The following is a 20947-nucleotide window of genomic DNA, read 5'->3' on the forward strand; positions in this document are numbered from 1 at the left end:
TTAGTGGACCTCCAGTTGTTGCAAAACTACAAGTCCCATCATGCCTCTGCCTCTGGGTGTCATGCTTGTGGCTGTCAGAGTGTTGCTGTCAGAGTGTTGCTGTGCCTCATGGGAGTTGTAGTTCTGCAACAGCTGGAGGTTCGCTAATTGGATATCCCTGGGCTAAGCCCTGAAGCCCTTCAAGAGAGCAGAGAGGTTCAGGTCCGCTCCGAGAACGCCACCACTGTGGCATACCTGAATCATCAAGGAGGGGCCAGATTCAGACCTCTATTTCTATTCAAGGAGATCCAGAGCTGGGCCAAAGGGAAAGCACCCCCCCCCCCCACCTCGCCGCATAGACAGATGAACGGAGAAACTTGCAGAGCTGCAGTCTGAATAGACGAGCTATATCTCTACGACCCCTCCCCGACACAAATTTCCAGTTTCTTTTATTTTGAGTGTCTGTCAGAAGTTATGCTGATAATGAGGAACGGAGCAGCAGAAAGACACGGCAGTCAGATTTGGAGTGGAATAAGTAAACACTACAGATATGTGCCCAGTTCAGATTTCATTAATGGGGTTTACAACCACTTTAAGCAGTTTTTGGTGGCCAGGGAAAGAATTGCCCCACTCACAAAGGAGAACTTTCTGCTGTGGAATCTAACTAGAGTGTTAGACTGGATTCACACCTATGCATTTTTATAGCTTTTTGCATTTTGCAGATTTGCACTACAGTCCATTTAACATGGTTTCCTATGGAACACGTTCTGTAGTGCAAAAAGCGCTAAAAGTGCATATGTGTGAATCCAGCCTTAGAGGCTTTATCTAAACACCCATTTAAACTAATAGAGGGGGTTTCATTTAAGTTCCTAACTTTAAATTTTGTTGGCGATCACCACAACTATGAGTAGAACTACAAAGTTTGTCAATAAAATAACCTTTTTTGTTAATCCTGCCAGATAGGGTCACCCTCAGGCCAGACCCCTTGTATTTACCAAAGGTAGCTTCCTTATTTCATGAGGTGCAGAAAATCACCCTGCCATCTTTTTGTGAAAAACCTAAAAATTATAAAAATAAATATTTCACTGTTTAGATGTATGGAGATGTCTCCTCTGATTTACAGATCCAACCATCTTTTAATCCTATATTCTGTATCAAAGAAGGGACTCAAGGCTTCCAAAGCTTTGGTTTCAGGTGGATTAGGCAAGCTATTACTCTAGCCCTTGAGAGTTCAGGCATTCCTGCACCAACAAAGGTTAAAGCTCATTCAATCAGCGCTTTGACAACATTTTGGACTGAGAAGTCAGGGGTCTCCAGGGAACAGATTTGCAGTGCAGCAGCCCAGTCAAGACACCTTCTTGAAGCAATACTGAGTAGAAGTGCTGTCGCAACAAGACTCAGCCTTCAGCTGGAAGGTGCTACAGACTGCAGTCCCACCCCAAGGTAGGCCTGCGGTTACTTGATTATCCACTCAGGTATGCCGTCCTGGAAGGTAAGAGGAGAAAACCAACAGACTTGCTGCTGTGTTTTAGGAACCTTCCAGGGTGGCATGCCTACTTCCTGCTCAGTTTTGAGAGTTACTTTGACAAACAGAGGGACAAGGGGAAGGGTGTGGATTTACATACAGCTGTCAAGTGATTGTGTTTCCTGTAGGAAAGCGCCTCTCATCTTTCAGGTATGCCATCCATCCTGGAAGGTTCCTAGAAACACAGTTACTGGTAAGTCTAACCGTTGGGTTTTCTTTAGCACTTTTTGATGTGATTTTAGTGTGATCCAGAATCATGGCAGAATTCCACAATTCTGCATCTCTTCAGATGTGTGTGGGTGTGGGGCCTACCAAGGGTTGTAACTTCTCCACTCTATCAAAAAAAGGAAAACAAACATGCCTGATATACACTTTAAAATAATAGTCAAAAAAGAAAAGTGCTTAAACATCGTTTTTATTTAGAGTAAATAATTTCTATAAACTCGTATTTACTTATTTGGTGTGTTGCATGTACAATTTAAAGCATTTTATTATATCTGTTTGAGAAGTCCACAAAAAAATACTTTGTTCAGTCAGAAATTCAGAGTTGTCTTGTGTCCTGTACACTCCTGTGTCCTCTGAATTAGATAAGGAGAAGGGGCAGAATTCTGTGGTGGAGAATAACTGGATAAGGCTGATGGGGATTATTTGCAATTTCGGTTCAGTGAAGGTACTGTGTTGTCACTTATTTAAAAAAAAAAAATTAATAGCGGAGTGCATTTTTACTAGGATCAGCAGGTATTCTACAGGGTCTAAAAATGGATAAAACGTGGGGAAATGTGCATGCATTGCTCAGATGTAATGCATATATATATATATTTTTTTTTTACATCTTGCCTCAACATTTAAGATATAACTTTCATTCATAAATTACCAGTATGTAGATTTACCCTCTGATCTCTCCTTTTAAGAATGTTTGTTAGTTCCCTGGCTAACTTAAGTTTTGGCTGCAATATTTTTTGAGTCACTGACCTAGGACAGTTCTATAGATAAAGGAATCATCATGCTTGCTTCAGTCTGTGACTTAAAAAAAGTGTTGAAGCTGAACACGGCTAAAATTTTTACCAATTTTAGGAGGATTCTAGTACTGACAGTCGCTGTAGTTCTTTGTAATGACAGGTGTTCTTTAATCAATTCAGCCCCCCGGAAGATTTGGCTGCTGAATGACTGGGCCATTTTTTGTGATTTGACAATGCATCTATTTAACTGCCAATTGCGCAGTCGTGTGACGCTGCACCCAAACAAAATTGATGTCCGTTTTTCCCCACAAATAGAGCTTTCTTTTGGTGGTATTTTATCGCCTCTGCGGTTTTTATTTTTTGCGCTATAAAGAAAAAGAGCATACATTTTGAAAAAAAAAACACAATATGTATTCTTCTACGTATATTTGGTAAAAAAAATCGCAATAAGCGTATATTGATTGGTTTGCCCAAAAGTTAGAGTCCACAAAATAGGGGATAGATTTATAGCATTTTTATTATAATTCTAATATAATAATTATAATTTTTATTATAATAAAAAAATGTTTTACTAGTAATGGCAGCGATCTGTGATTTTTATCATGACTACGACATTATGGCGGACACATCGGATAATTTTGACACATTTTTTGGGACCATTGGCATTTTATACAGTGATCAGTGCTATAAAAATGCATTGATTACTGTAAAAAAGCAGTGAAGGGTTTAACACCTGGGGTCAATCAAGGGGTTAACTGTGTTCCGTGGGAGGTGATTCTAACTGAAGGGGGAGGGGACTGACTAGAGTAAGTGACTGATCGCAGTTCCTAGCTAATAGGAACACATGATCTGTCAATCCTCTCAGAACAGAACACGGTTTTGTGCGTTTACACGCACACTTCAGTGTTCTGTCACTCATGCTCGTCATCGCAACCGTCGGCCATGAGCATTGGCTCCTGCTATCCCGATCCCACGAGCTGACATATATAGCTACAACGGTTCACGGGATTGTGCTGACCTGCCACAGTAAAATGGCGGTGGCTGGTCAGCAAGCAGTTAAAGGGGAGGGCCACCCTGAAAAACAAAAAAAATGTTAAAAATTACAAAAAATCTAAAAAAAAAAAAATGAGAATTTTTTTTTTTTACTTACCAGAAATGCCTGTTGCTAGGCACTTTCTCCTAATCTTCCTCTTCCTCCTCCGCGGAGAACTTCTGTCTTCTCTCTTCGTCGCGGCGTCTTCTGGGTAATGAGTCGCGCTGTGTTCTGGGAACTGTGTGTTCCAGAACACAGCGCGTCCCATTCAGAAAGCGCTGCGGGACTCGCGCATGCGCAGTAGCTGCGGGACTCGCGCATGCGCAGTAGGAAACGGGCAGTGAAGCCATAAGGCTCCGCTGCCTGTTTCCCTTACAAGGGATGGCGGCGCCGGGACCCGAGAGCCGAGGGACGGGTCGGCCTCTGGCGGCCGACATCGCGGGTGCCCTGGACAGGTGAGTGTGTTTATTAAGTCAGCAGCTGCAGTGTTTGCAGCTGCTGACTTTTTTTTTTTTTTTTTATAACCGGCCCTCCTCTTTAATGTAGCATTGATAAGAAATTACTAAACATGTCATGCCCATAACTGTAAGCGTTTGTTTATATTTCAGGGTCAGTTGCGGCTTTTGGAGGCACAGAAAAGACAGCAAGAAGTTGTTTTGCGAAGAAAAACTGAGGAGGTAAACACAGACATGTTTATAAGTAACTTAATATTTGTGGCAATTCACTGATTTTAATTTTTACTGGATTTTGCATCCCTCATTCACAGGTAACTGCACTTCGGCGACAAGTAAAACCAATGTCTGATAAAGTAGCTGGAAGGGCAAGCCGTAAAATCAGCTTACCAGAACCAGTTTCTGATCATGTTGTAGATGAGCATGAAAGAATTGCAGGACAGCAGAGACCTCGAATTCCCATAGCCAGAGTCCAGACTGCAGCTTCTAACACCCTAAATGGATCAAGGTAAATATTACCCTTTTATCATAACTTTGATAACGATGCCCTGTTTACACACATCTGATAATTATGAGGCCTCATGCGCACTGGACGTTAAAATAACGTTCTAAAAACGCCAGTAGCTTTGCAGTGAGTTTTTCAATGTTTTTGCAATAGCGTTTTGTTTTTAATTTGTTTTTATTTTGTTTTTTTATTGATCAAAAACTTCAAACTTTGGTGAGCCGCGTTTTTGAGCGTTTATCAGCGTTTTTTGACTTTAGAGCATTTTAACAGCTGAGAAACTCTCAGAACCCACAATTTTTTGTTTTTTTTTTAAAGCCCCAGCCAAAATTTGCTGATAACAGCCTATGTGTGCATGGACAGATGGGTTAACATGATGGGCAGTTTGACTGTAGAAAAAAACATCTGAAGCCAAAACAGCTTCTGTAAAAACTAACAAAAATGTCCAGTGTACATGAGGCCTGAAATGTTCAGTTAACCACTTGACATCTGGAAGGTTTTACCTCCTTCATGACCAGGCCATTTTTTGTTATTTAGCACTGCGCTACTTTAACTGGCAATTGCTTGGTCACTTAGCAATGTACGCACATAAAATGTATGATTATTTTTCAGGCAAATAGAGCTTTCTTGTGGTGGTATTTGAGCACCACTTTGTTTTTATTTTTGATCTTGTAAGTGAAAAAAGACCAAAGATTTTGGGGAAACAAAACAGTATTTTCTACTTTCTGTTAAAAAAACATCCAATAAAAGCAAAGTTCTTCATAAATTTAGGCTGATCCTTCTAGCACTGCGTTTTTGGGGACACTATACTGTTGGAGACGCTAATATAGTTCTGATCAAGATACTGATCTGTACAGACACTATTCTAGTAATGGCAGTGATCAGCGACTTATAGTGGGACTGTGATCATGTGGTAGGCAATCAGGTGCTAACTAACCCTGGCTGGGAGGGGCACTAATGGACACTGACATCGCTAGTGACACTAATACATCAGAGAGTAATCAGAGATAATACGCTACACTGACACTGTACTAATGGCAGGGATTATCAGGAAGAAAATAAAGAGGTTAACTTTGTGCCTAATGAGTGCATTTACTCGCAGGTCTGGCTCAGTTTTTCTACTTGTTTTTCAGTTCTGTTTGGCAGGCAGAAATTCGGCCAGAGCCTGCATTTACAAACACAAAGATCTTTGTGGTTGGCCACAGCGGATCAGGTATACAGCGAAAAGGCCAAAGACAAATTTCTTTATGGGACACAGAGCCTAAGTTAATAACTTAATGGGTATAAAGGCACCTTCAGGTGATGGACACTGGTATACCCAAACCAGGAAGTTCACTCCCTATATAACCCCTCCTCCTTCCAGGAGCACATCAGTTTTTTTTTCCAGTGTCTAAGGTGTTGGTCACGAGTGAAGATGTGCTCTGAGGAGCTCCAGGAGGGATCCATGCTGGATTTAAATAGCCTTCATAGACTAGATCCTTCCAAAGTGTCACTGAGGCCAAAGTGGATGGTACCTGGGCCTCGTATACGAAGCACAAGGTTTTGCCTGTAATGCCTCTCTTTGTAGGGCTGGACCCTGGGACCCAGGGCTTTGGTCATGCTACACTACCTAAAAGCTTTCCAAGGGAGTTGGAACCCTGATTAAAAAGGGACCCGGTCCTTGAAGGTTTGCTAAACGCAGCCTGCCGTGATGGTTGGGATTGTCTGTTAATTCAGCAAATTCTGCGGCGGGGATAAGGCAAGGGAAGAATTTAGGAACTAAAAAGTCCCCTTATGCTTTCTTCTTTTAGGGAAAAAATTTTTATGCCCTAAATCTCCACTAGAGGGAGTGTATGTACATACCTTAAGCCCCAGACCATTTGGCTGCCCAAAGACCCAGAGCACTTTTTGCGATTCGGCACTGTGTCACTTTAACCCCCCTGGCGGTATTCCCGAGTCTGGCTCGGGGTGAAAATTTAGTATCATTAGTGGTAACCCCGAGCCAGACTCGAGGATCGCAGCTCTGGATCCAGGATGAGCTTACTTACCGTATCCCCTGGATCCAGCGATGTCCCCCCGCACTGTGAGCGGCTCATCCTCTGCTCGATTCATCACATCGCTGGGCTCCGTTCCCTGTGAGCATTGCGACGCACAGGGACGGAGAACGGCGGCAAATTCAAAAAGTAAAACACACACTATACATACAGTATAATGTAATCTTACAGATTACATTACTCTATGTCATTATTTCACATCCCCTTTGTCCCTAGTGGTCTGCCCAGTGCCCTGCATGCAGTTTTATATTATAAAAAACGTTCTTTCTGCCTGGAAACTGGAGATTGTCCATAGCGACCAAAACTGTCCCTTTACATCATAGGAGGTTTTAGACCAGCTAGAAAACAGCGATAATAAATTAGAATCACTCGCAGAATTGAGCGATAGCGATTTGTGGGGAGATCCGTTATCAAATGCTGAAAAGTAATGACAGTGACAATTCTGCAACTGAGCAAATTTCAGTGTTTTTGATTACATTATTGAATCATTTTTATTTATTATTATATTATTATTTGGTATAATTATTTATAGTTATTTATTATATTATAATTTGATTTAATTTTTCAAACTTTATCATATCCGGGATGTCTGCTAGACTCTGGTTTGGACAGATTTAAGTGAGTTATTCCTAAGAAATTTTCATGCAAAATAATGGTACCGCTTTCAGCACCTAAAATCTGAAATAATCATACCGCCAGGGCGGTTAACTTACATTTGCGTGGTCTTGCAACGTGGCTCCCAAACAAAATTGACATCCATTTTTCCCACAAATAGAGCTTTCTTTTGGTGGTATTTGAGCACCTCTGCGGTATTTATTTTTTGCTCTATAAACAAAAAATAGCGACAATTTTGAAAAAAACACAAAAAATAAGCGTTTACTGATTGGTTTGCGCAAGTTATAGCGTCTATAAAATAGGGGATAGTTCTATGGTATTTTTTTTTTTTTACTAGTAATGACGGCGATCAGCGATTTTTATGCGACATTATGGCGGACAGATTGGGCGCTTTTTGGAGATATTTTGGGGCCGTTCACATTTATACAGTGATCAGTGCAATTAAAAATGATTTGATTACTTTGTAAATGTGACTGGCAGCGAATGGGGTTAACCACTAGGTGGCGCTGCATGGGTTAAGTGTGTCCTAGGGAGCGATTCCAACTGTGGGGGGAGGGGCAATGTGTGACACAGCACTGATCACTGCTCCCGATTACAGGGAGCTGTGATCAGTGTCACTAGGCAGAATGGGGAAATGCTTGTTTACATCAGCATTTCCCTGTTCTTCCTCTCCGTGAGACGATCACGGGTATCCCCGCGAACATAGTCCGCGGGACCCGTGATCGCACTCGCAGAGGTTGTGGCTCCCGAAAACCATTTCTTAAAGGGCAATGTACAGGTACGTTAATATGCCTGTATATGCCCTTCTGCCGACGTATATCGGCGTGAGCTGGATGGCAATCGGTTAATCTGTTGTCTTCACTTCAGCTCAGTGTCAGTCTGTGTGTGGCCGCAGCAGCTTGTGCAGGGGGATTCCTCTTAAGGCAAGATCTGCCCAATGCTTTTCTCCCCCGTAAAGGGTCCAGAAGGGTTAGAGAGACAGCTGTGGTTGTACCCCCTTTGTAATCCCCCCCCCTCCACGGGGGGTGTGGAAGTCCCATTTTTTTTCTACATTTAAAAAGTTGTTTCCTCTGCCTGCTGTGTAATGGGCTCTTTCTCTCCCTCCCTTTCATGCTGGGTCTGTGGACCCAAAAGTCACCTGCGCTTCAGCGCAGGGATATTTTTCAAATTAAAAGGTAGGGGGTGGGGCCTAGGCGCGGCACCGTGAAATGTCCACGAGGACGAGCGGAGGCTTAAAGGATCAGCTGGAGCAGTCTCTCCTCGGCAGCGAGGAGGAAGCAAGCAGCCTACACTGGGACAGAGGGGCGGTGGGGCACGGAAGGGTGGCAAGTGGCATTCCTGATAAAGGACGGACTTTTTTCTTAGCACTAGGCTGAACTTAATAGTGGCTTTACTGTCATGACTATGTTCAGTGGTTAAGTGCAATTTAATAGTGCCTCTGATTTTGTGGCTAGGATTATGCATACAAAAAAAGACACCACAAAGACCAAAAAGTGCCAAAGGTTTCACCTCCAGGCACTAGGATCTCCAGTCGCATCTCCACACTGTCATCCTCGCCTGAAATACCAATTATGGCAAGCCAAGGTGAGCCATTGGAACAAATTGATGGTTCAACTGCTTCTCACATCTCAGCCCCTGTATACGTGACTGAAGATGTCTTTTCCTCCACCCTGCAGGGTCTGGAAGGAAGATTAGCGGCTTTAATCACATCCTCCATTCAAATGGATAGGAAGTATGCTAGATCCCTCTCCCCCACTTTAGACCCTTTGCAAGGGGAACAGTGGGTACAGGATGAGTTGTTGCCCTCAGGCGATCAGGAGGAAAGACAAACTGATGATTCCTCTGCAGAGGAAACAATGGTAGATTAACCTTTTTCAGCCTCACAATCTGAGAAATTGCTGATACAATCGTACGGAGATGGTTCGTTCTACTTTAATTTTACCTCTAACGGAGTCTGCTGAAAGCTCGGTTTCTTCCTTGGGTTCCTTTAAAACCTTTGAAGCCTTTGCATGCGTTTCCTGTTCATGCATTACTAGAACAGCTTATTTATGCTGAATGGGATCACCCGGATAAGCATTTTCTCCCTCCAAAGAAATTTTCAATTCTCTATCCCATGGAGGAGAAATTCACCAAAAAATTGAATGTACCAGCAGTTGACGCTGCAATTTCCAGTGTGAATAAAAGTCTAACTTGTCCAGTAGACAATGCACACATGCTTAAGGATCCAACAGATAAAAGGTTGTAATTTCTGTTAAAATCCTCTTTTTCCTTGGCAGAGGGGCCTGCAGTTGCTGCAATAAGCATCTGTCAATCCCTAAAAGGACCAATTTAGACAGGCCCCTAAAGAGGTTCCTGCTCGACAAGCCTGGGAATTGTCCGAACTACCAAAAGCATTATGCTTTGCCATAGATGTCATTAAAGATTCTATTCACCAGGAGTCCCAACTTGCGCTTATGCTAGTACACATGCGTAGAATCCTGTGGTTAAAAAATTGGTCAGCTGAAGCACCATGTAAAAAGCTAATGACTGGATCCCCTTTTCTTGGTGGTCGGCTATTCGGGGGTGATTTGGACAAATGCGTCCAAACAATTTCTAGTGAGAAAAGTACTCTTTTGCCAGTCAAAAGAAAGTATAAACGCCCTTCATTTAAATGGTCTCTTTCTCCTGCGCCAGGGGCTTCCGCCTCTAGGCATTGATGACGGCCCAGGCTCAAAAGAAGTCCTGGGGCCGGAAACCTGGAATGCAGAATCCTAAAGCCTCATCATGAAGAGGCACCGCCCCTCGCCAGGGTGGGGGAAGACTTCTGCAGTTTTCAGAAGTCTGGCAAGAGGAAATTCAGGACAGATGGGTCATCTCCACGGTAACTCTAGGGTACAAGCTGGAATTTTGGGACTTTCCAACATAATTTCCTGAGGTCAGATGTTCCCAAAGATCTAGAGAAAAGGCAATCTCTGTTTCAGGCACTAGACCGATTAATGGCCCAGGGGGTGATCATGCAGATCCCCACAGAAGAGCAAGGTTTGGGGTTTTATTTAAACCTCTTCACAGTACCAAAACAGAATGGAGATGTCAGACCCATTCTAGATCTAAAGAATCTACATTGGTTCCTGAAGATCTACTCCTGTTGCATGGAGACAATCAGGTCAGTGGTTTCTATCCTTTTAGGAGAAGAACTTCTGGGGTCTATCAACATCAGGGATGCATATCTGCATGTTCCTTTTTTCACACTCACCAAAGGTTTCTGCAGTTCGAGGTAGAACAGCAGCATTTCCCGTTTGTAGCCTTTCCCTTCGGGCTAGCTACAGCACCCCGAGTGTTTACAAAAGTCCTGGCCCCACCTCTAGCCAGGTTAAAGGCTGGGGCATAAACGTCTTGGTGTACTTAGATGATCTATTGCTAATAGACCAGTCAGTGGCTCATTTAGAGCAAAGCGTGTGCATTACAACCAGTTACAGGCAAAGTTTGGTTTGGATTCTCAACCTAGAGAAATTCTTCTTTAAAACCGTTAAAAAGGCTGGCGTACCTGGGTCTGATGATAGACACAGCCCAGAAAAAAAGTATTCTTGCAATAATCCTGCTCCATAAGAGAGCTGGTGCGGATGGTCAGATCAAAAGGGGATCCCTCCATTTGCCTTTGCATGAGGTTGCTAGGAAACATGGTGGCTTCATTCAAAGCGGTACCCTATGCCCAGTTCCATTCAAGGCTCTTGCAAAACAGTATCTTGTCTACTTGGAACAAAACAATTCAAGCTTTAGACTTGCCAATGCGGCGTCCCCAAGGGTGTCCCAAAGCCTCAGTTGGTTACTAACCCAGAATTTGCTGAAAGGAAATTCCTTCAGACCAGTTATCTGGAAAGTGGTTAACGACAGATGCCAGCCTTTTAGGCTGGGGAGCAGTACCAGAAAAGACAACTGTCCAGGGACAGTGGTCAAGAGCCGAAAGAACCTTGCCCATCAATATCCTAGAGATTCGGGCAGCGTGTCTGGCTCAGAAGGCCTTGACTTCCAGGTTACGGGATTGTCCTGTCAGGATCCAATCCGACAATGTCACAGCTGTGGCCTATATCAATCACCAAGGGGGCACCAAGAGTCTCTCAGCGCAGAGAGATGTGAACCATATTCTAGCTTGGGTAGAAAGGAATGTTCTGTGCCTATTGCCAGTCTTCATTCCGGGAGTAGATAATTGGCAGGCGGACTACTTGAGTCGCCAGCAGTTATTCCCAGGGGAATGGCCTCTTTACCCCCGAAATTTTTCGGGCTGTTTGCCAAAGATGGGGGACTCCGGAAGTAGATCTAGCATCCAGATTCAACATGAAGTTGGTCAACTTCGTGTCCAGGACAAGGGATCCACTCGCATGCAGAACAGATGCGTTGGTGACCCTGTGGATTCAGTTCTCACTGATCTATGCATTTCCACCTGTTCTGTTGCTGGCACAACGACTTTGCAAGATCAAGCTGGAAAGAAAGCCGGTAATTCTGGTAGCACCAGCATGGCCCAGAAGGTCATGGTATGCAGAAATTGTAAAGACCGTAAAGATGGCAGTGGAGGGTCCATGGTCCCTCCCACTACTGCCAGACCTACTCTCACAGGAGCAATGCTCCATCCTACCTTACGGTCTGTAAATTTAATGGCTTGGCTATTGAAACCCATATTCTGAAGAAACGTGGGCTTTTCCGGGTCAGTTATCTCTACCCTGATTAATTCAAGGAAGCCAGCTTCCAGAACTATACAGTGCCTTGCGAAAGTATTCGGCCCCCTTGAACTTTTCAACCTTTTGCCACATTTCAGGCTTCAAATATAAAGATATAAAAATTGTATTTTTTGTGAAGAATCACCAACAAGTGGGACACAATTGTGAAGTGGAACGAAATCTATTGGATTTTTGAAACTTTTTTAACTAATAAAAAAAAGAAAAGTGGGGCCTCTCCTTTTTATTTTTTTATTTTTTTTGTGTGTGTTTACAGTCAAAAACATTACTTGCATTTCTTATGGAAAGAGCAGCCGTAGAATTATCAGATTCAAAGACTGTGTACATATAAGCCGAGATGTGTTAGGAGCTGACAGTCTCTTGATATAGCTGCATATTAGACAGATTTCACTAGAACAATGCCTAGACTTCTGCATTTGTGCTAATAACTTTGAACCCCCCCCCCCCCACAATAATGGTCATTACCAGCACTTCTTATGGCTAGATAAAAAAAAAAAAGTTTTAAAGATTATAGAATTGTATTCATCTGTAACAGCTTTTGCCAAGTTCTATGCAATGGTAGAAACAGTCTCATTACCCATGTTCGAAGGAAGGCTACTTTATTTTTAACTACACTGTGCTAAGTGCAGATTTATCATTTTAATGAAGGTACAGTAGTCATTGCAAAATGTTCATGATCTCCTGCTGAGAACAGTAGGTGTGGGAGGATGCATAGCAATATCACAGCAGTCTAGATAATTACAGTAAGTAAAACTTAATTAACATGTAGTACTGCATAGTACCAATTTGCTAGATATATATATGTATATGTATGTGTATGTGTGTGTATTTTTTTTTCTAACACAACAAATCTTATAAATGACCCTACATGCCGATTTTATTCTCAGAAGGAAACATCAAAGAAAGGGATCAAGCATTTACACTTCAAAGGCAGCCAAACAGAAGTGGCAGTCACTGGAACGAAGGATCACAGACATAGTGATGCAGCGGATGACCATCTCCAATATGGAAACTGACATGAACCGACTACTGAAGGTAAAATATTTCCATTTAGAATTGCTGGCACATAGTAATGAGAGTAAAATATACAGAGCATAAAATAGAATTTTCATTTCATAATTTTGAACTATAAAGACTCCCCATGATGCCCCTTTACCCATATAGGTAGCTATTTCACAGATAAAGTGGGATGCCGATTCCTTTATTTCCAGGTAGCAACTGTGGGGATCCCTTTTACCACTTCTTTCTAATTCTTGCACAGCTGTTTATGTTCTGAAAGGTGTTTTTGGTGCAGCAGGCTAGAAACCTTAGTCATTGTATAAGAAAACGAGGAACTGCATTTTCTCCTTCTAAACTGCAGTTATGTTGACACACTGGTTTCAGTACTTTCAGTCACTGATCTGCAACAAAAATGCATTATCAAAAAAAAAATCAGTCGGATGTTCTTGCTCGATATGCGTTTTTTGTTAGTGACCAGAATGTTAGAGGGTCAATTTGGCAGCCAAGCATCACCATCGATTTTTAGCAACAGTGTAAGTGTTCTATAGAAAATATTTAAGCCCCCCCTTTCATACTTGACCATGTGTGTTTTTTTCGATTTTTTTTTTTTTTTGATTGTAGGGTTTTTTTATTTTTTTTTACTTTTTTTGGCTTATAAATTCTTGAGAAGAGGCAAGAAATTGTGTAAAAAACATTCATGAAGCAATTTTTTCCGGCACTTCCATTGAAGTCTATCAGGGCCAAAAATGCATCAGGAAACATACTTGAATTTGCTAAGCTCTAAATGCGGTCTCAGCATTGGAATTTAGAGCAGGTTTTGTTAACTTTTAAATCATAGGAGGTATGTTTTTTTTTCCCCCTGAAAGTTTCCACTTCATGCATATGAAAACCCTGAAAATTAACTTTTCATATTTTCTATCACCCTCTTTCGAACAGACCAATTTTCAGCATTCGGTGCTCTCACATTTTGAATGATAATTACCCAGTTATGAAAATGTTGTCCTTTTTATCACACAAATAGAGCTTTCTTTTGGTGGTATTTGATCGCCACCGTTTTATTTTTTATTTTTTGCACTATAAATTAAAGACCAAAAATTTGGTAAAATATGCATTTTTCTCATTTATACTGCTACATATCTTTGGTAAAAATAGCAGTGTAAATTATTTAGTCTTTGTGAAAATTAGAGAGTCCACAAGCTATGATGCCAATCATTGTAAATTGATCACACCTGATATACTGATGGCCTATCTTATTTCTTAAGACATTAACAAGCCAGGAAAGTACAAATACCCCCCCAAATTACCCCTTTTTGGAAAGTAGATATTCCAAGGTATTAAGAGGCATGATGAGTTGCAGTTGTTTTTCCCACAATTCTTTGCAAAATTAAGATTTTTTTTTCTTCTGAATACTGTCATATTAACAGGTTACTCTCCCACAGCATATGCATACCACAAATTACACCCCAAAACACATTCTGCTTCTCCCCCCACCTATTTGGCTGTATCACACTGCTTGCTAGGTATTGTATAAATCAGCCTTTCACAATCAGGATTCCTCCAGAGATTGCTAGGGATTCCTTGAGTAATGAGTAACCACTGACTACGATCTTTTTAGCCATCTGCCTTCACTAAAATAGTGAGTTGCAGATATAGTACTTATTAGCAGGGGTTCCTGGAGACTGTAAAGTTAATTCCAGGGTTCCTGATTATAAAATATTGTACATGTCTCTCGTATCCCTGCTTAACTGACCTGCAGACCAGTGTGTATTCTGTCCTTATCTAATAAATTCTAATTTGTATTCTTTTCAATAAATTGTAAACCTTTATCTGCCCATCTAATTGGGCATCTGCCCATGTAACCGGGCACATAACAGTGTCTATTTATTTTTTATTATTTTTATTTTTTTATGCCTGGAAAAATTCTTGTATTTTTAGTGTGGAAGAAGACATACAGTACAAATTGGCAATTCGTAAACAATATTTTTTTGATAAGGGCAATGCTGTGTGCATTTTCAAAAATGTTTTTTGTTTTTCTCATAACAGCAACGTGAAGAACTTACAAAAAGAAAAGAAAAAGTAACCAGGAAAAGAGACCGAATTATGAAGGATAATGGAGATCCTGACAAAAACATCAATCACATGAATGAAGAAATAGAATCTCTTAGTGCAAATATTGACTACATTAATGATAACATATCTGAATGTCAAGCCAATATTATGCAGATGGAAGAGGCCAAGGTAAGTGTTTGGCACCGGTATAGACTTTTAAAGTGGGCTTACTAGTAGGAACCCACTTGAAAATATCTTAGAGAAAAGTAACTATATTTACTATTAAAAAGTAATCATAGTGTACTTAGTGTATCTTAGTTTAAACAAGTGCTTTTTTATATTCCCAATATACTTGTACTTCAGTGGGTACAAATAGAGTACCTGTGTCGCTTTTATGATGGTAATGCTTTCACTTACAGTAATGTAGTCCCCTCCTAGCATGTGTTACTCTTTGATAATAGTGAGTGTGTGTGTGTGTGTGTGTTTCTGTACAGTCCTGTGATCACACAGTGATTTGACAGTGAGCATCACCAGTAAAGGGTACAAGCCACGCTCATTGACCATCACAATGGTGAGTGAATGAGAGAATCCATTCATTAAATCTTCCAGGTTGCAATGAGCTAGGAGTGTTTTTAAATGGTTTTTGGTGGCCATTGGGGTAATGGGTGGAGAGGGCTAAAGGGCTATTGACCACCAATGTTGTGGGATTGTTTGATGGGATTTATAGTGCCAGCGATCACCAATGATTGAGGGGTTGTAGTGTATAAAAAATGCCATTGATAACCCATAATTGTGGTAATGATTTTGGGGGGATTAGGATTTATCCATGAACAATGGCTTCTCTTCAGAAAAGCAAATGTATGTCAGACAGTAAAGACTGCCTTCATATATAATTGAAAAAGATTTAAATAACTCCAATCATATGGCGTGGTGGACGTGTGGCACGAGCAACACCCGTTGTCCCAGGAATTTACCTTTTTCTCGAACCCCCACCAGAGTTTCTGTAGAATAGATCACGTGTTTCTGCAACTCGGCTCCCTGCCGTTGGTACATAAGATCATTATTGCCGCCTCTCCATGGTCTGACCATGACCCCCCTGATTCTTGGAATCTCCTTGGCGGGATTCTCCCGCCCGCCTACCTTTGGCGGCTTAATGAATCCCTTCTGAGTACGCAAGCCACATGCTCCCAGATAAACACATATCCAAACTTATTTCACGGAAAATGTAGGCTCGTCGATTCTTCAGTTGCTTTGTGGGAAGCCCACAAGGCGACGGTCAGGGGACATCTGATCCAGATCGCTTCCCGTACGAAGCGAGCCAGGGAGCAGCGGATATGGGAGTTGACCTCCTTGTTAGAAGCAGCAGATGCGACGTGGAAGGCGCATCCTACGGTAGCCCATAGGCAGACACGTGACAACTTGGCCACTGAGTTGGACCTGCTCACCTCTACTCAGGCGGATAAGGCCCTGCACTGGTCCAAGTATAAATTTTACAGTTGCTTGAACAAACCTGGTCCTATGTTGGCTAGGAAACTTAATTCAGTGGGGCGCCCGAGCAGGCCAGTTTGACTACAGGTGAGAGGAGGGGGATTCACGTCAAATCCATCTAAGGTAGTGGCTGGCTTTGCCTCCTTAATCTCATCTCTATATAGTGGACCCAGCTGCCTTCGACCGGGACAAGGCCGAGAGTTTTTTCCAATCGTTTAGTCTTCCTTAATTGTCCTCGGTGGCACATAATAATTTGAATGCTCCTATAACTGAACTGGAGGTCGCCCAAGCCCTAAATTCCCTTAAGCCATCCAAGGCCCCGGGCCCAGACGGCTTTACTGGTCTCTACTATAAGACATTTGCACCCCTGCTCACGCCCCACCTAACTTCCTATTTCAACTCCTGGCAGGAAGGTGCGAGGCCCTCACCAGACTCGCTGAAAGCCCATATTTCTATGATCCCCAAGTCACCCGAGGAAGCCACGGACCCGCAGTTCTTTCGTCCCATTTCCCTGTTGAATGTTGACCTGAAGGTTCTGGAAAAAGTTCTGAGCACGTGAGTCAACAGATACCTTCAGGCTCTCATTCACAGGGATCAGGTGGGCTTTGTGCCTCTGGTGGCCAAGCGGGGCACAATGTCCGCAAGGTTGTCCATCTCCTCCATATACTCAGTCAGCGTAAAATAGCAGGACTTTTGCTTTCCCTGGATATTTATAAAGCATTTGACTCGCTCTCCTGGGACTACCTTTATTTTGTTTTAACTAAATGGGGATTTGGGCCACATTTTCTGCAATGGATCCAAGCCCTCTATTCCGCACCATCGGCGTCGGTAAAATGTGGTTTTCTTTCTGACCCTTTCCCTATACTTCGGGGGACCAGACAGGGATGCCCCTCTGTCCCGGCGCTTTTTATCCTGGCATTGGAGCCGCTGGCGGCGGTGATCAGGGCCAATGGTGACATCTCGGGAGTCCCTTACGCGGGCACTCAATATAAAGTGAACTTCTTTGTGGACGACGCCCTTTTGACTCTGTCAAACACGCTCATCTCCCTGCCCAACCTGCAACTAGTATTGGACCGATTTTCAGCCTTCTCGGGTCTTCAAATTAACCCCTCTAAGACCACAGCGCTGAATGTCAACCGCCCTCTGGAACCGGTGCAGCGCTTCCAGGACCATTTCCCCTACCGTTGGGCACCCCACTCGACAGATTATTTAGGTGTCAAACTAATGCCATCTTATTCTTCCTTTTTCTCTGCCAATTACTATCCCCTGTTGCGAACGGTGTCCACCCTTATGCAGGCTTGGCAATTTCCCACGCTCTCATGGGTAGGCAGGATCTCGCCGGCTAAAATGACGATCCTGCCTAAAGTCCTTTATTATTTTTGCACTTTTCCTGTCCGAGTACCCACTTTTTTCCTTCGACTCCTGCAGAATAGGATCCTCCAATTTATGTGGGCGCACAAACGCCCCAGGGTACCTAGAGTGACCCTTTTTACCCATAGGCTCAGGTGAGGTTTGGGGGTCCCCAATATCTCTAAATACTACACAGCGGCCCAGATCTCCCCGTTGACTAGGCTTCATGCAACCATGGATGTTCCTCTGTGGGTGCTCTTGTAGGTACCTGGCTGTGACCCATGTTCACTTCAGGCACTACTCTGGCTCCCCAGGAATCTGCGCCCTCCCTCTCTGAGTCCCATGCTGCTATATTGTCTGCAGGTTTGGGACTCGGTTCGCTTTTCAGGCAATCTGATGTCCCCCTTTCTACCCCTGCTCCCCATCACCCATAACCTTCTTTTCCCCCCGGGTCTGGAGGAGCCCCAGGCATTCTGCTGGTGGCCCTCACATGGCTACCCACGAGTCCAAAATTTTCTTTCTTCATGCACCTTCTCCTCCTGGGAGGGTATTCGGGAAACACGGGGCACCGGCTAACGAGCATTATCATTTTATCCAATTAAAGCACTGGATTGCAACGTTGTGCCGCACATCCACCTACCCATTCCAAAAAACTTTTTTCAAGCATGCATGCCAACACGCCCCGGGGTCCCCAGGCCTTATTTCGGCCATTTATGCATCCTTGAATGGACGCCCGCCATCAGCATCCCTCTCTTATATGGCTCAATGGGAAAAGGACCTTCAGGCCCCAGTAGACTCAGAGGAATGGAGCAAGGCCTGGAGAATGGTCGCCAAATGCTTGTTCAACACAAATACCCTGGAGGCCGCATACAAAGTATTGTTCCGATGGTATTGGGTACCAGCCCGCACAGCTCAGGCTTTCCCTGGGAGTACTGATGGATGCTTTCGCAACTGTGGGCAGCGGGGTGATGTCATGCACATGTGGGCCTGCCCAAGGCTGGTGGGGTTCTGGTCTAGGGTTTTTGGTTTGCTGCAGACACTTTCACCTAACGAGTCGAAGGGATGCTAAGCTAGCTCTCCCCCATTGTCCGATACCTGGTTTGCGAGGCCCTCAGCAGAAGCTGACTACCTATCTATTTATAGCGGCCAAGCGGACCATTGCCGAAAGCCTGGAAGGCCCAACGGGTAGATTTCCAAGGGGTTAAAACCCGCATGACTGCTATGCTACTTCAAGAACGTATGTCCAGTATTGTTCATGATTTTCATGCTAAATTTCTAAAAATCTGGGAGCCGTGGATCTCCTATGAGTTCCCTGAGCTCCAAGCTGCATGTCTGGGCTTGGTCTGACTCCCCTCGCGAGGCATCCACGTCCAAGCTTCCCCCTTCCTTTTTCCCCCCTCTCTTCTCTCTAATCTTCTTTCTTTTGTTCCCTATCTCCTTTCACTCTTCTTTATAATCTCTCCCATTGCTAACAAATACGGCTGCCCCCCATGGACGGGGGTAGTGGGGGAAGGGCTCCCCCCCCCCCCCCCAGAGACAACAAGGGGACAAGTTGTTCGGTACTGTAGCCAGTCTCGATACCATCCCCTACTCATCTTTTGTTATAAGTACAATGCGATGGTTTGCCCTTTGGTTTTGTATTCATGTTTTGTAGCCCCTGCGAGGGCGCTCAGGGAGCAGATTCTATTTTCTTGTTTATTCGAATTTCAAATGAACATATTGAAACAGAAAAAGCTTTAAATAACAGTATATTCAACCACTTAGTGTTTGTAAAGGCTCAAGGTTTTTTACCTTCATGCTTTTTATGCATGATGGTAAAAAACCACCTCTGTACAGCAGCCCCCCTAATACTTACCTGAATCCCATCGCAATGCAGCAGTGTGCAGGTGAACCACTGCTCCCATGGGATGCTCCCTCCCCCTGTCTATCGCAGCCAGTGAGCCAATGAGGAGATGGAGGGGGTGACGGTGAGCATTTATCAAATCCATGACATCTATCCATTTTACACCATGCAATTTTATCCTCCAGGGAACTTTCTTCCACAAATGGTGAAAGATTTGCACTTTGCTTTGGTGGGCAACTTTTAATGGAATAGTGCACCTTCACTTATTTTTAAACACCTTAAAACCAGCATGTTTCTTCATTTGAAAAACATTTTGGCAAAAAATTAGATTACCTTGGTCAAGGTATTACAGCACTGAAAATGCCCTGGTAATGAGGGGAATGAAACATGCCGGGGGTGAAAGGGTAAGTTAACATAATTCTTTGGACAAAACTATAGGTTTATGTTCCACTTGTAATCATAGATGTGCAGAGGGTTTTCATTAATTTTTATTGTTCAAACACCACCTAAATGACTTGAAATTGTTGCTGAATGTATTAAATGCTTTTTGTTGTCTAGGAAGAAAGAGAAACACTTGATGTCACAGCCGTCATTAGCTCTTGCACTTTAACTGAGGCACGGTATTTGCTTGGTCACTTTCTTTCCATGGCTGTTGGTAAGGTAAGTTGTTGTGTTTTTTTTTTTTTTTTAAGTTGTGTAGGAAATTTTTGTTAGACCATTAAAGTGGTTGTAAAACCTTCCTTATACCTGGTGACGTGACTAACCTCAGGTGATATGTAGAGATGAAACAAATCCTCCTACATATGTTATAGCTATTTATCTGCAGTCTTCGCATCTCTACATCCAAAGTGCAGAATTTATAAAGCTTGTCGGAGCGGTCAGAAAAAAAAGATGCGGATAGTTGAAGTTACAAAGCAAAGTATTACACCACTTAAGGTATTCACCCTTACAGTTCCACCTCCACTGCACAAGCAAAGGATGCTGGCTCTGCATGTAGCAGAAACTCTGGAGTCCATACAGCAGGCAATCTAGCTAATAGGTTTCACACCATTCTTGGTGCTTAATCATAGCTGCAAAGCAATGCAGCTATGATTAAGCACCAAGAATGGCGTGAAATGCGTTGACTGTATTGCCTGCTGTATCTTATTCCCTCGCTTGCTGTATGGACTGTCGTTTTTTACACTTGGATTCAAATTAAGGTGATTTCTCTTATATTCACTGACCAATACAGCTCCTCTCTTAGACTATTGGGTTGTATACCTTTCCCTTTAGGAGACACTAGGCAAAGTTGTAACACAACACTCAGAACTTTCAGTTCCGCCCAGGGGGCGGTCCCCTAGGTATCAACCCTCCACTTTGCCTTGCAGTAATCAGTTTTATTTTGCCTAGTGAAGGAGACAGACATAGGAAC

General features: G+C 43.1%; 1 protein-coding gene across 7 annotated transcripts in view; it reads left to right on the forward strand.

The window, feature by feature from the left end:
• The window catches only part of KIF21A (kinesin family member 21A), a 270632-nt gene that overhangs the window by 157875 nt on the left and 91810 nt on the right, over positions 1 to 20947 (forward strand). For all 7 annotated transcript variants that reach the window (XM_077473889.1, XM_077473892.1, XM_077473894.1 and 4 more), the window contains 5 exons: positions 4105 to 4173; positions 4263 to 4456; positions 12695 to 12842; positions 14850 to 15044; positions 20095 to 20196. In XM_077473889.1, the coding sequence (XP_077330015.1) occupies positions 4105 to 4173; positions 4263 to 4456; positions 12695 to 12842; positions 14850 to 15044; positions 20095 to 20196 (708 nt within the window). The remainder of the gene's footprint in view (positions 1 to 4104; positions 4174 to 4262; positions 4457 to 12694; positions 12843 to 14849; positions 15045 to 20094; positions 20197 to 20947) is intronic.

This window comes from Lithobates pipiens, unplaced genomic scaffold (assembly GCF_037356315.1).
Source record: "Lithobates pipiens isolate NorthernLeopardFrog02 unplaced genomic scaffold, aLitPip1_a1.2 Scaffold_8, whole genome shotgun sequence".
In the NCBI taxonomy this organism is placed as follows: domain Eukaryota; kingdom Metazoa; phylum Chordata; class Amphibia; order Anura; family Ranidae; genus Lithobates; species Lithobates pipiens.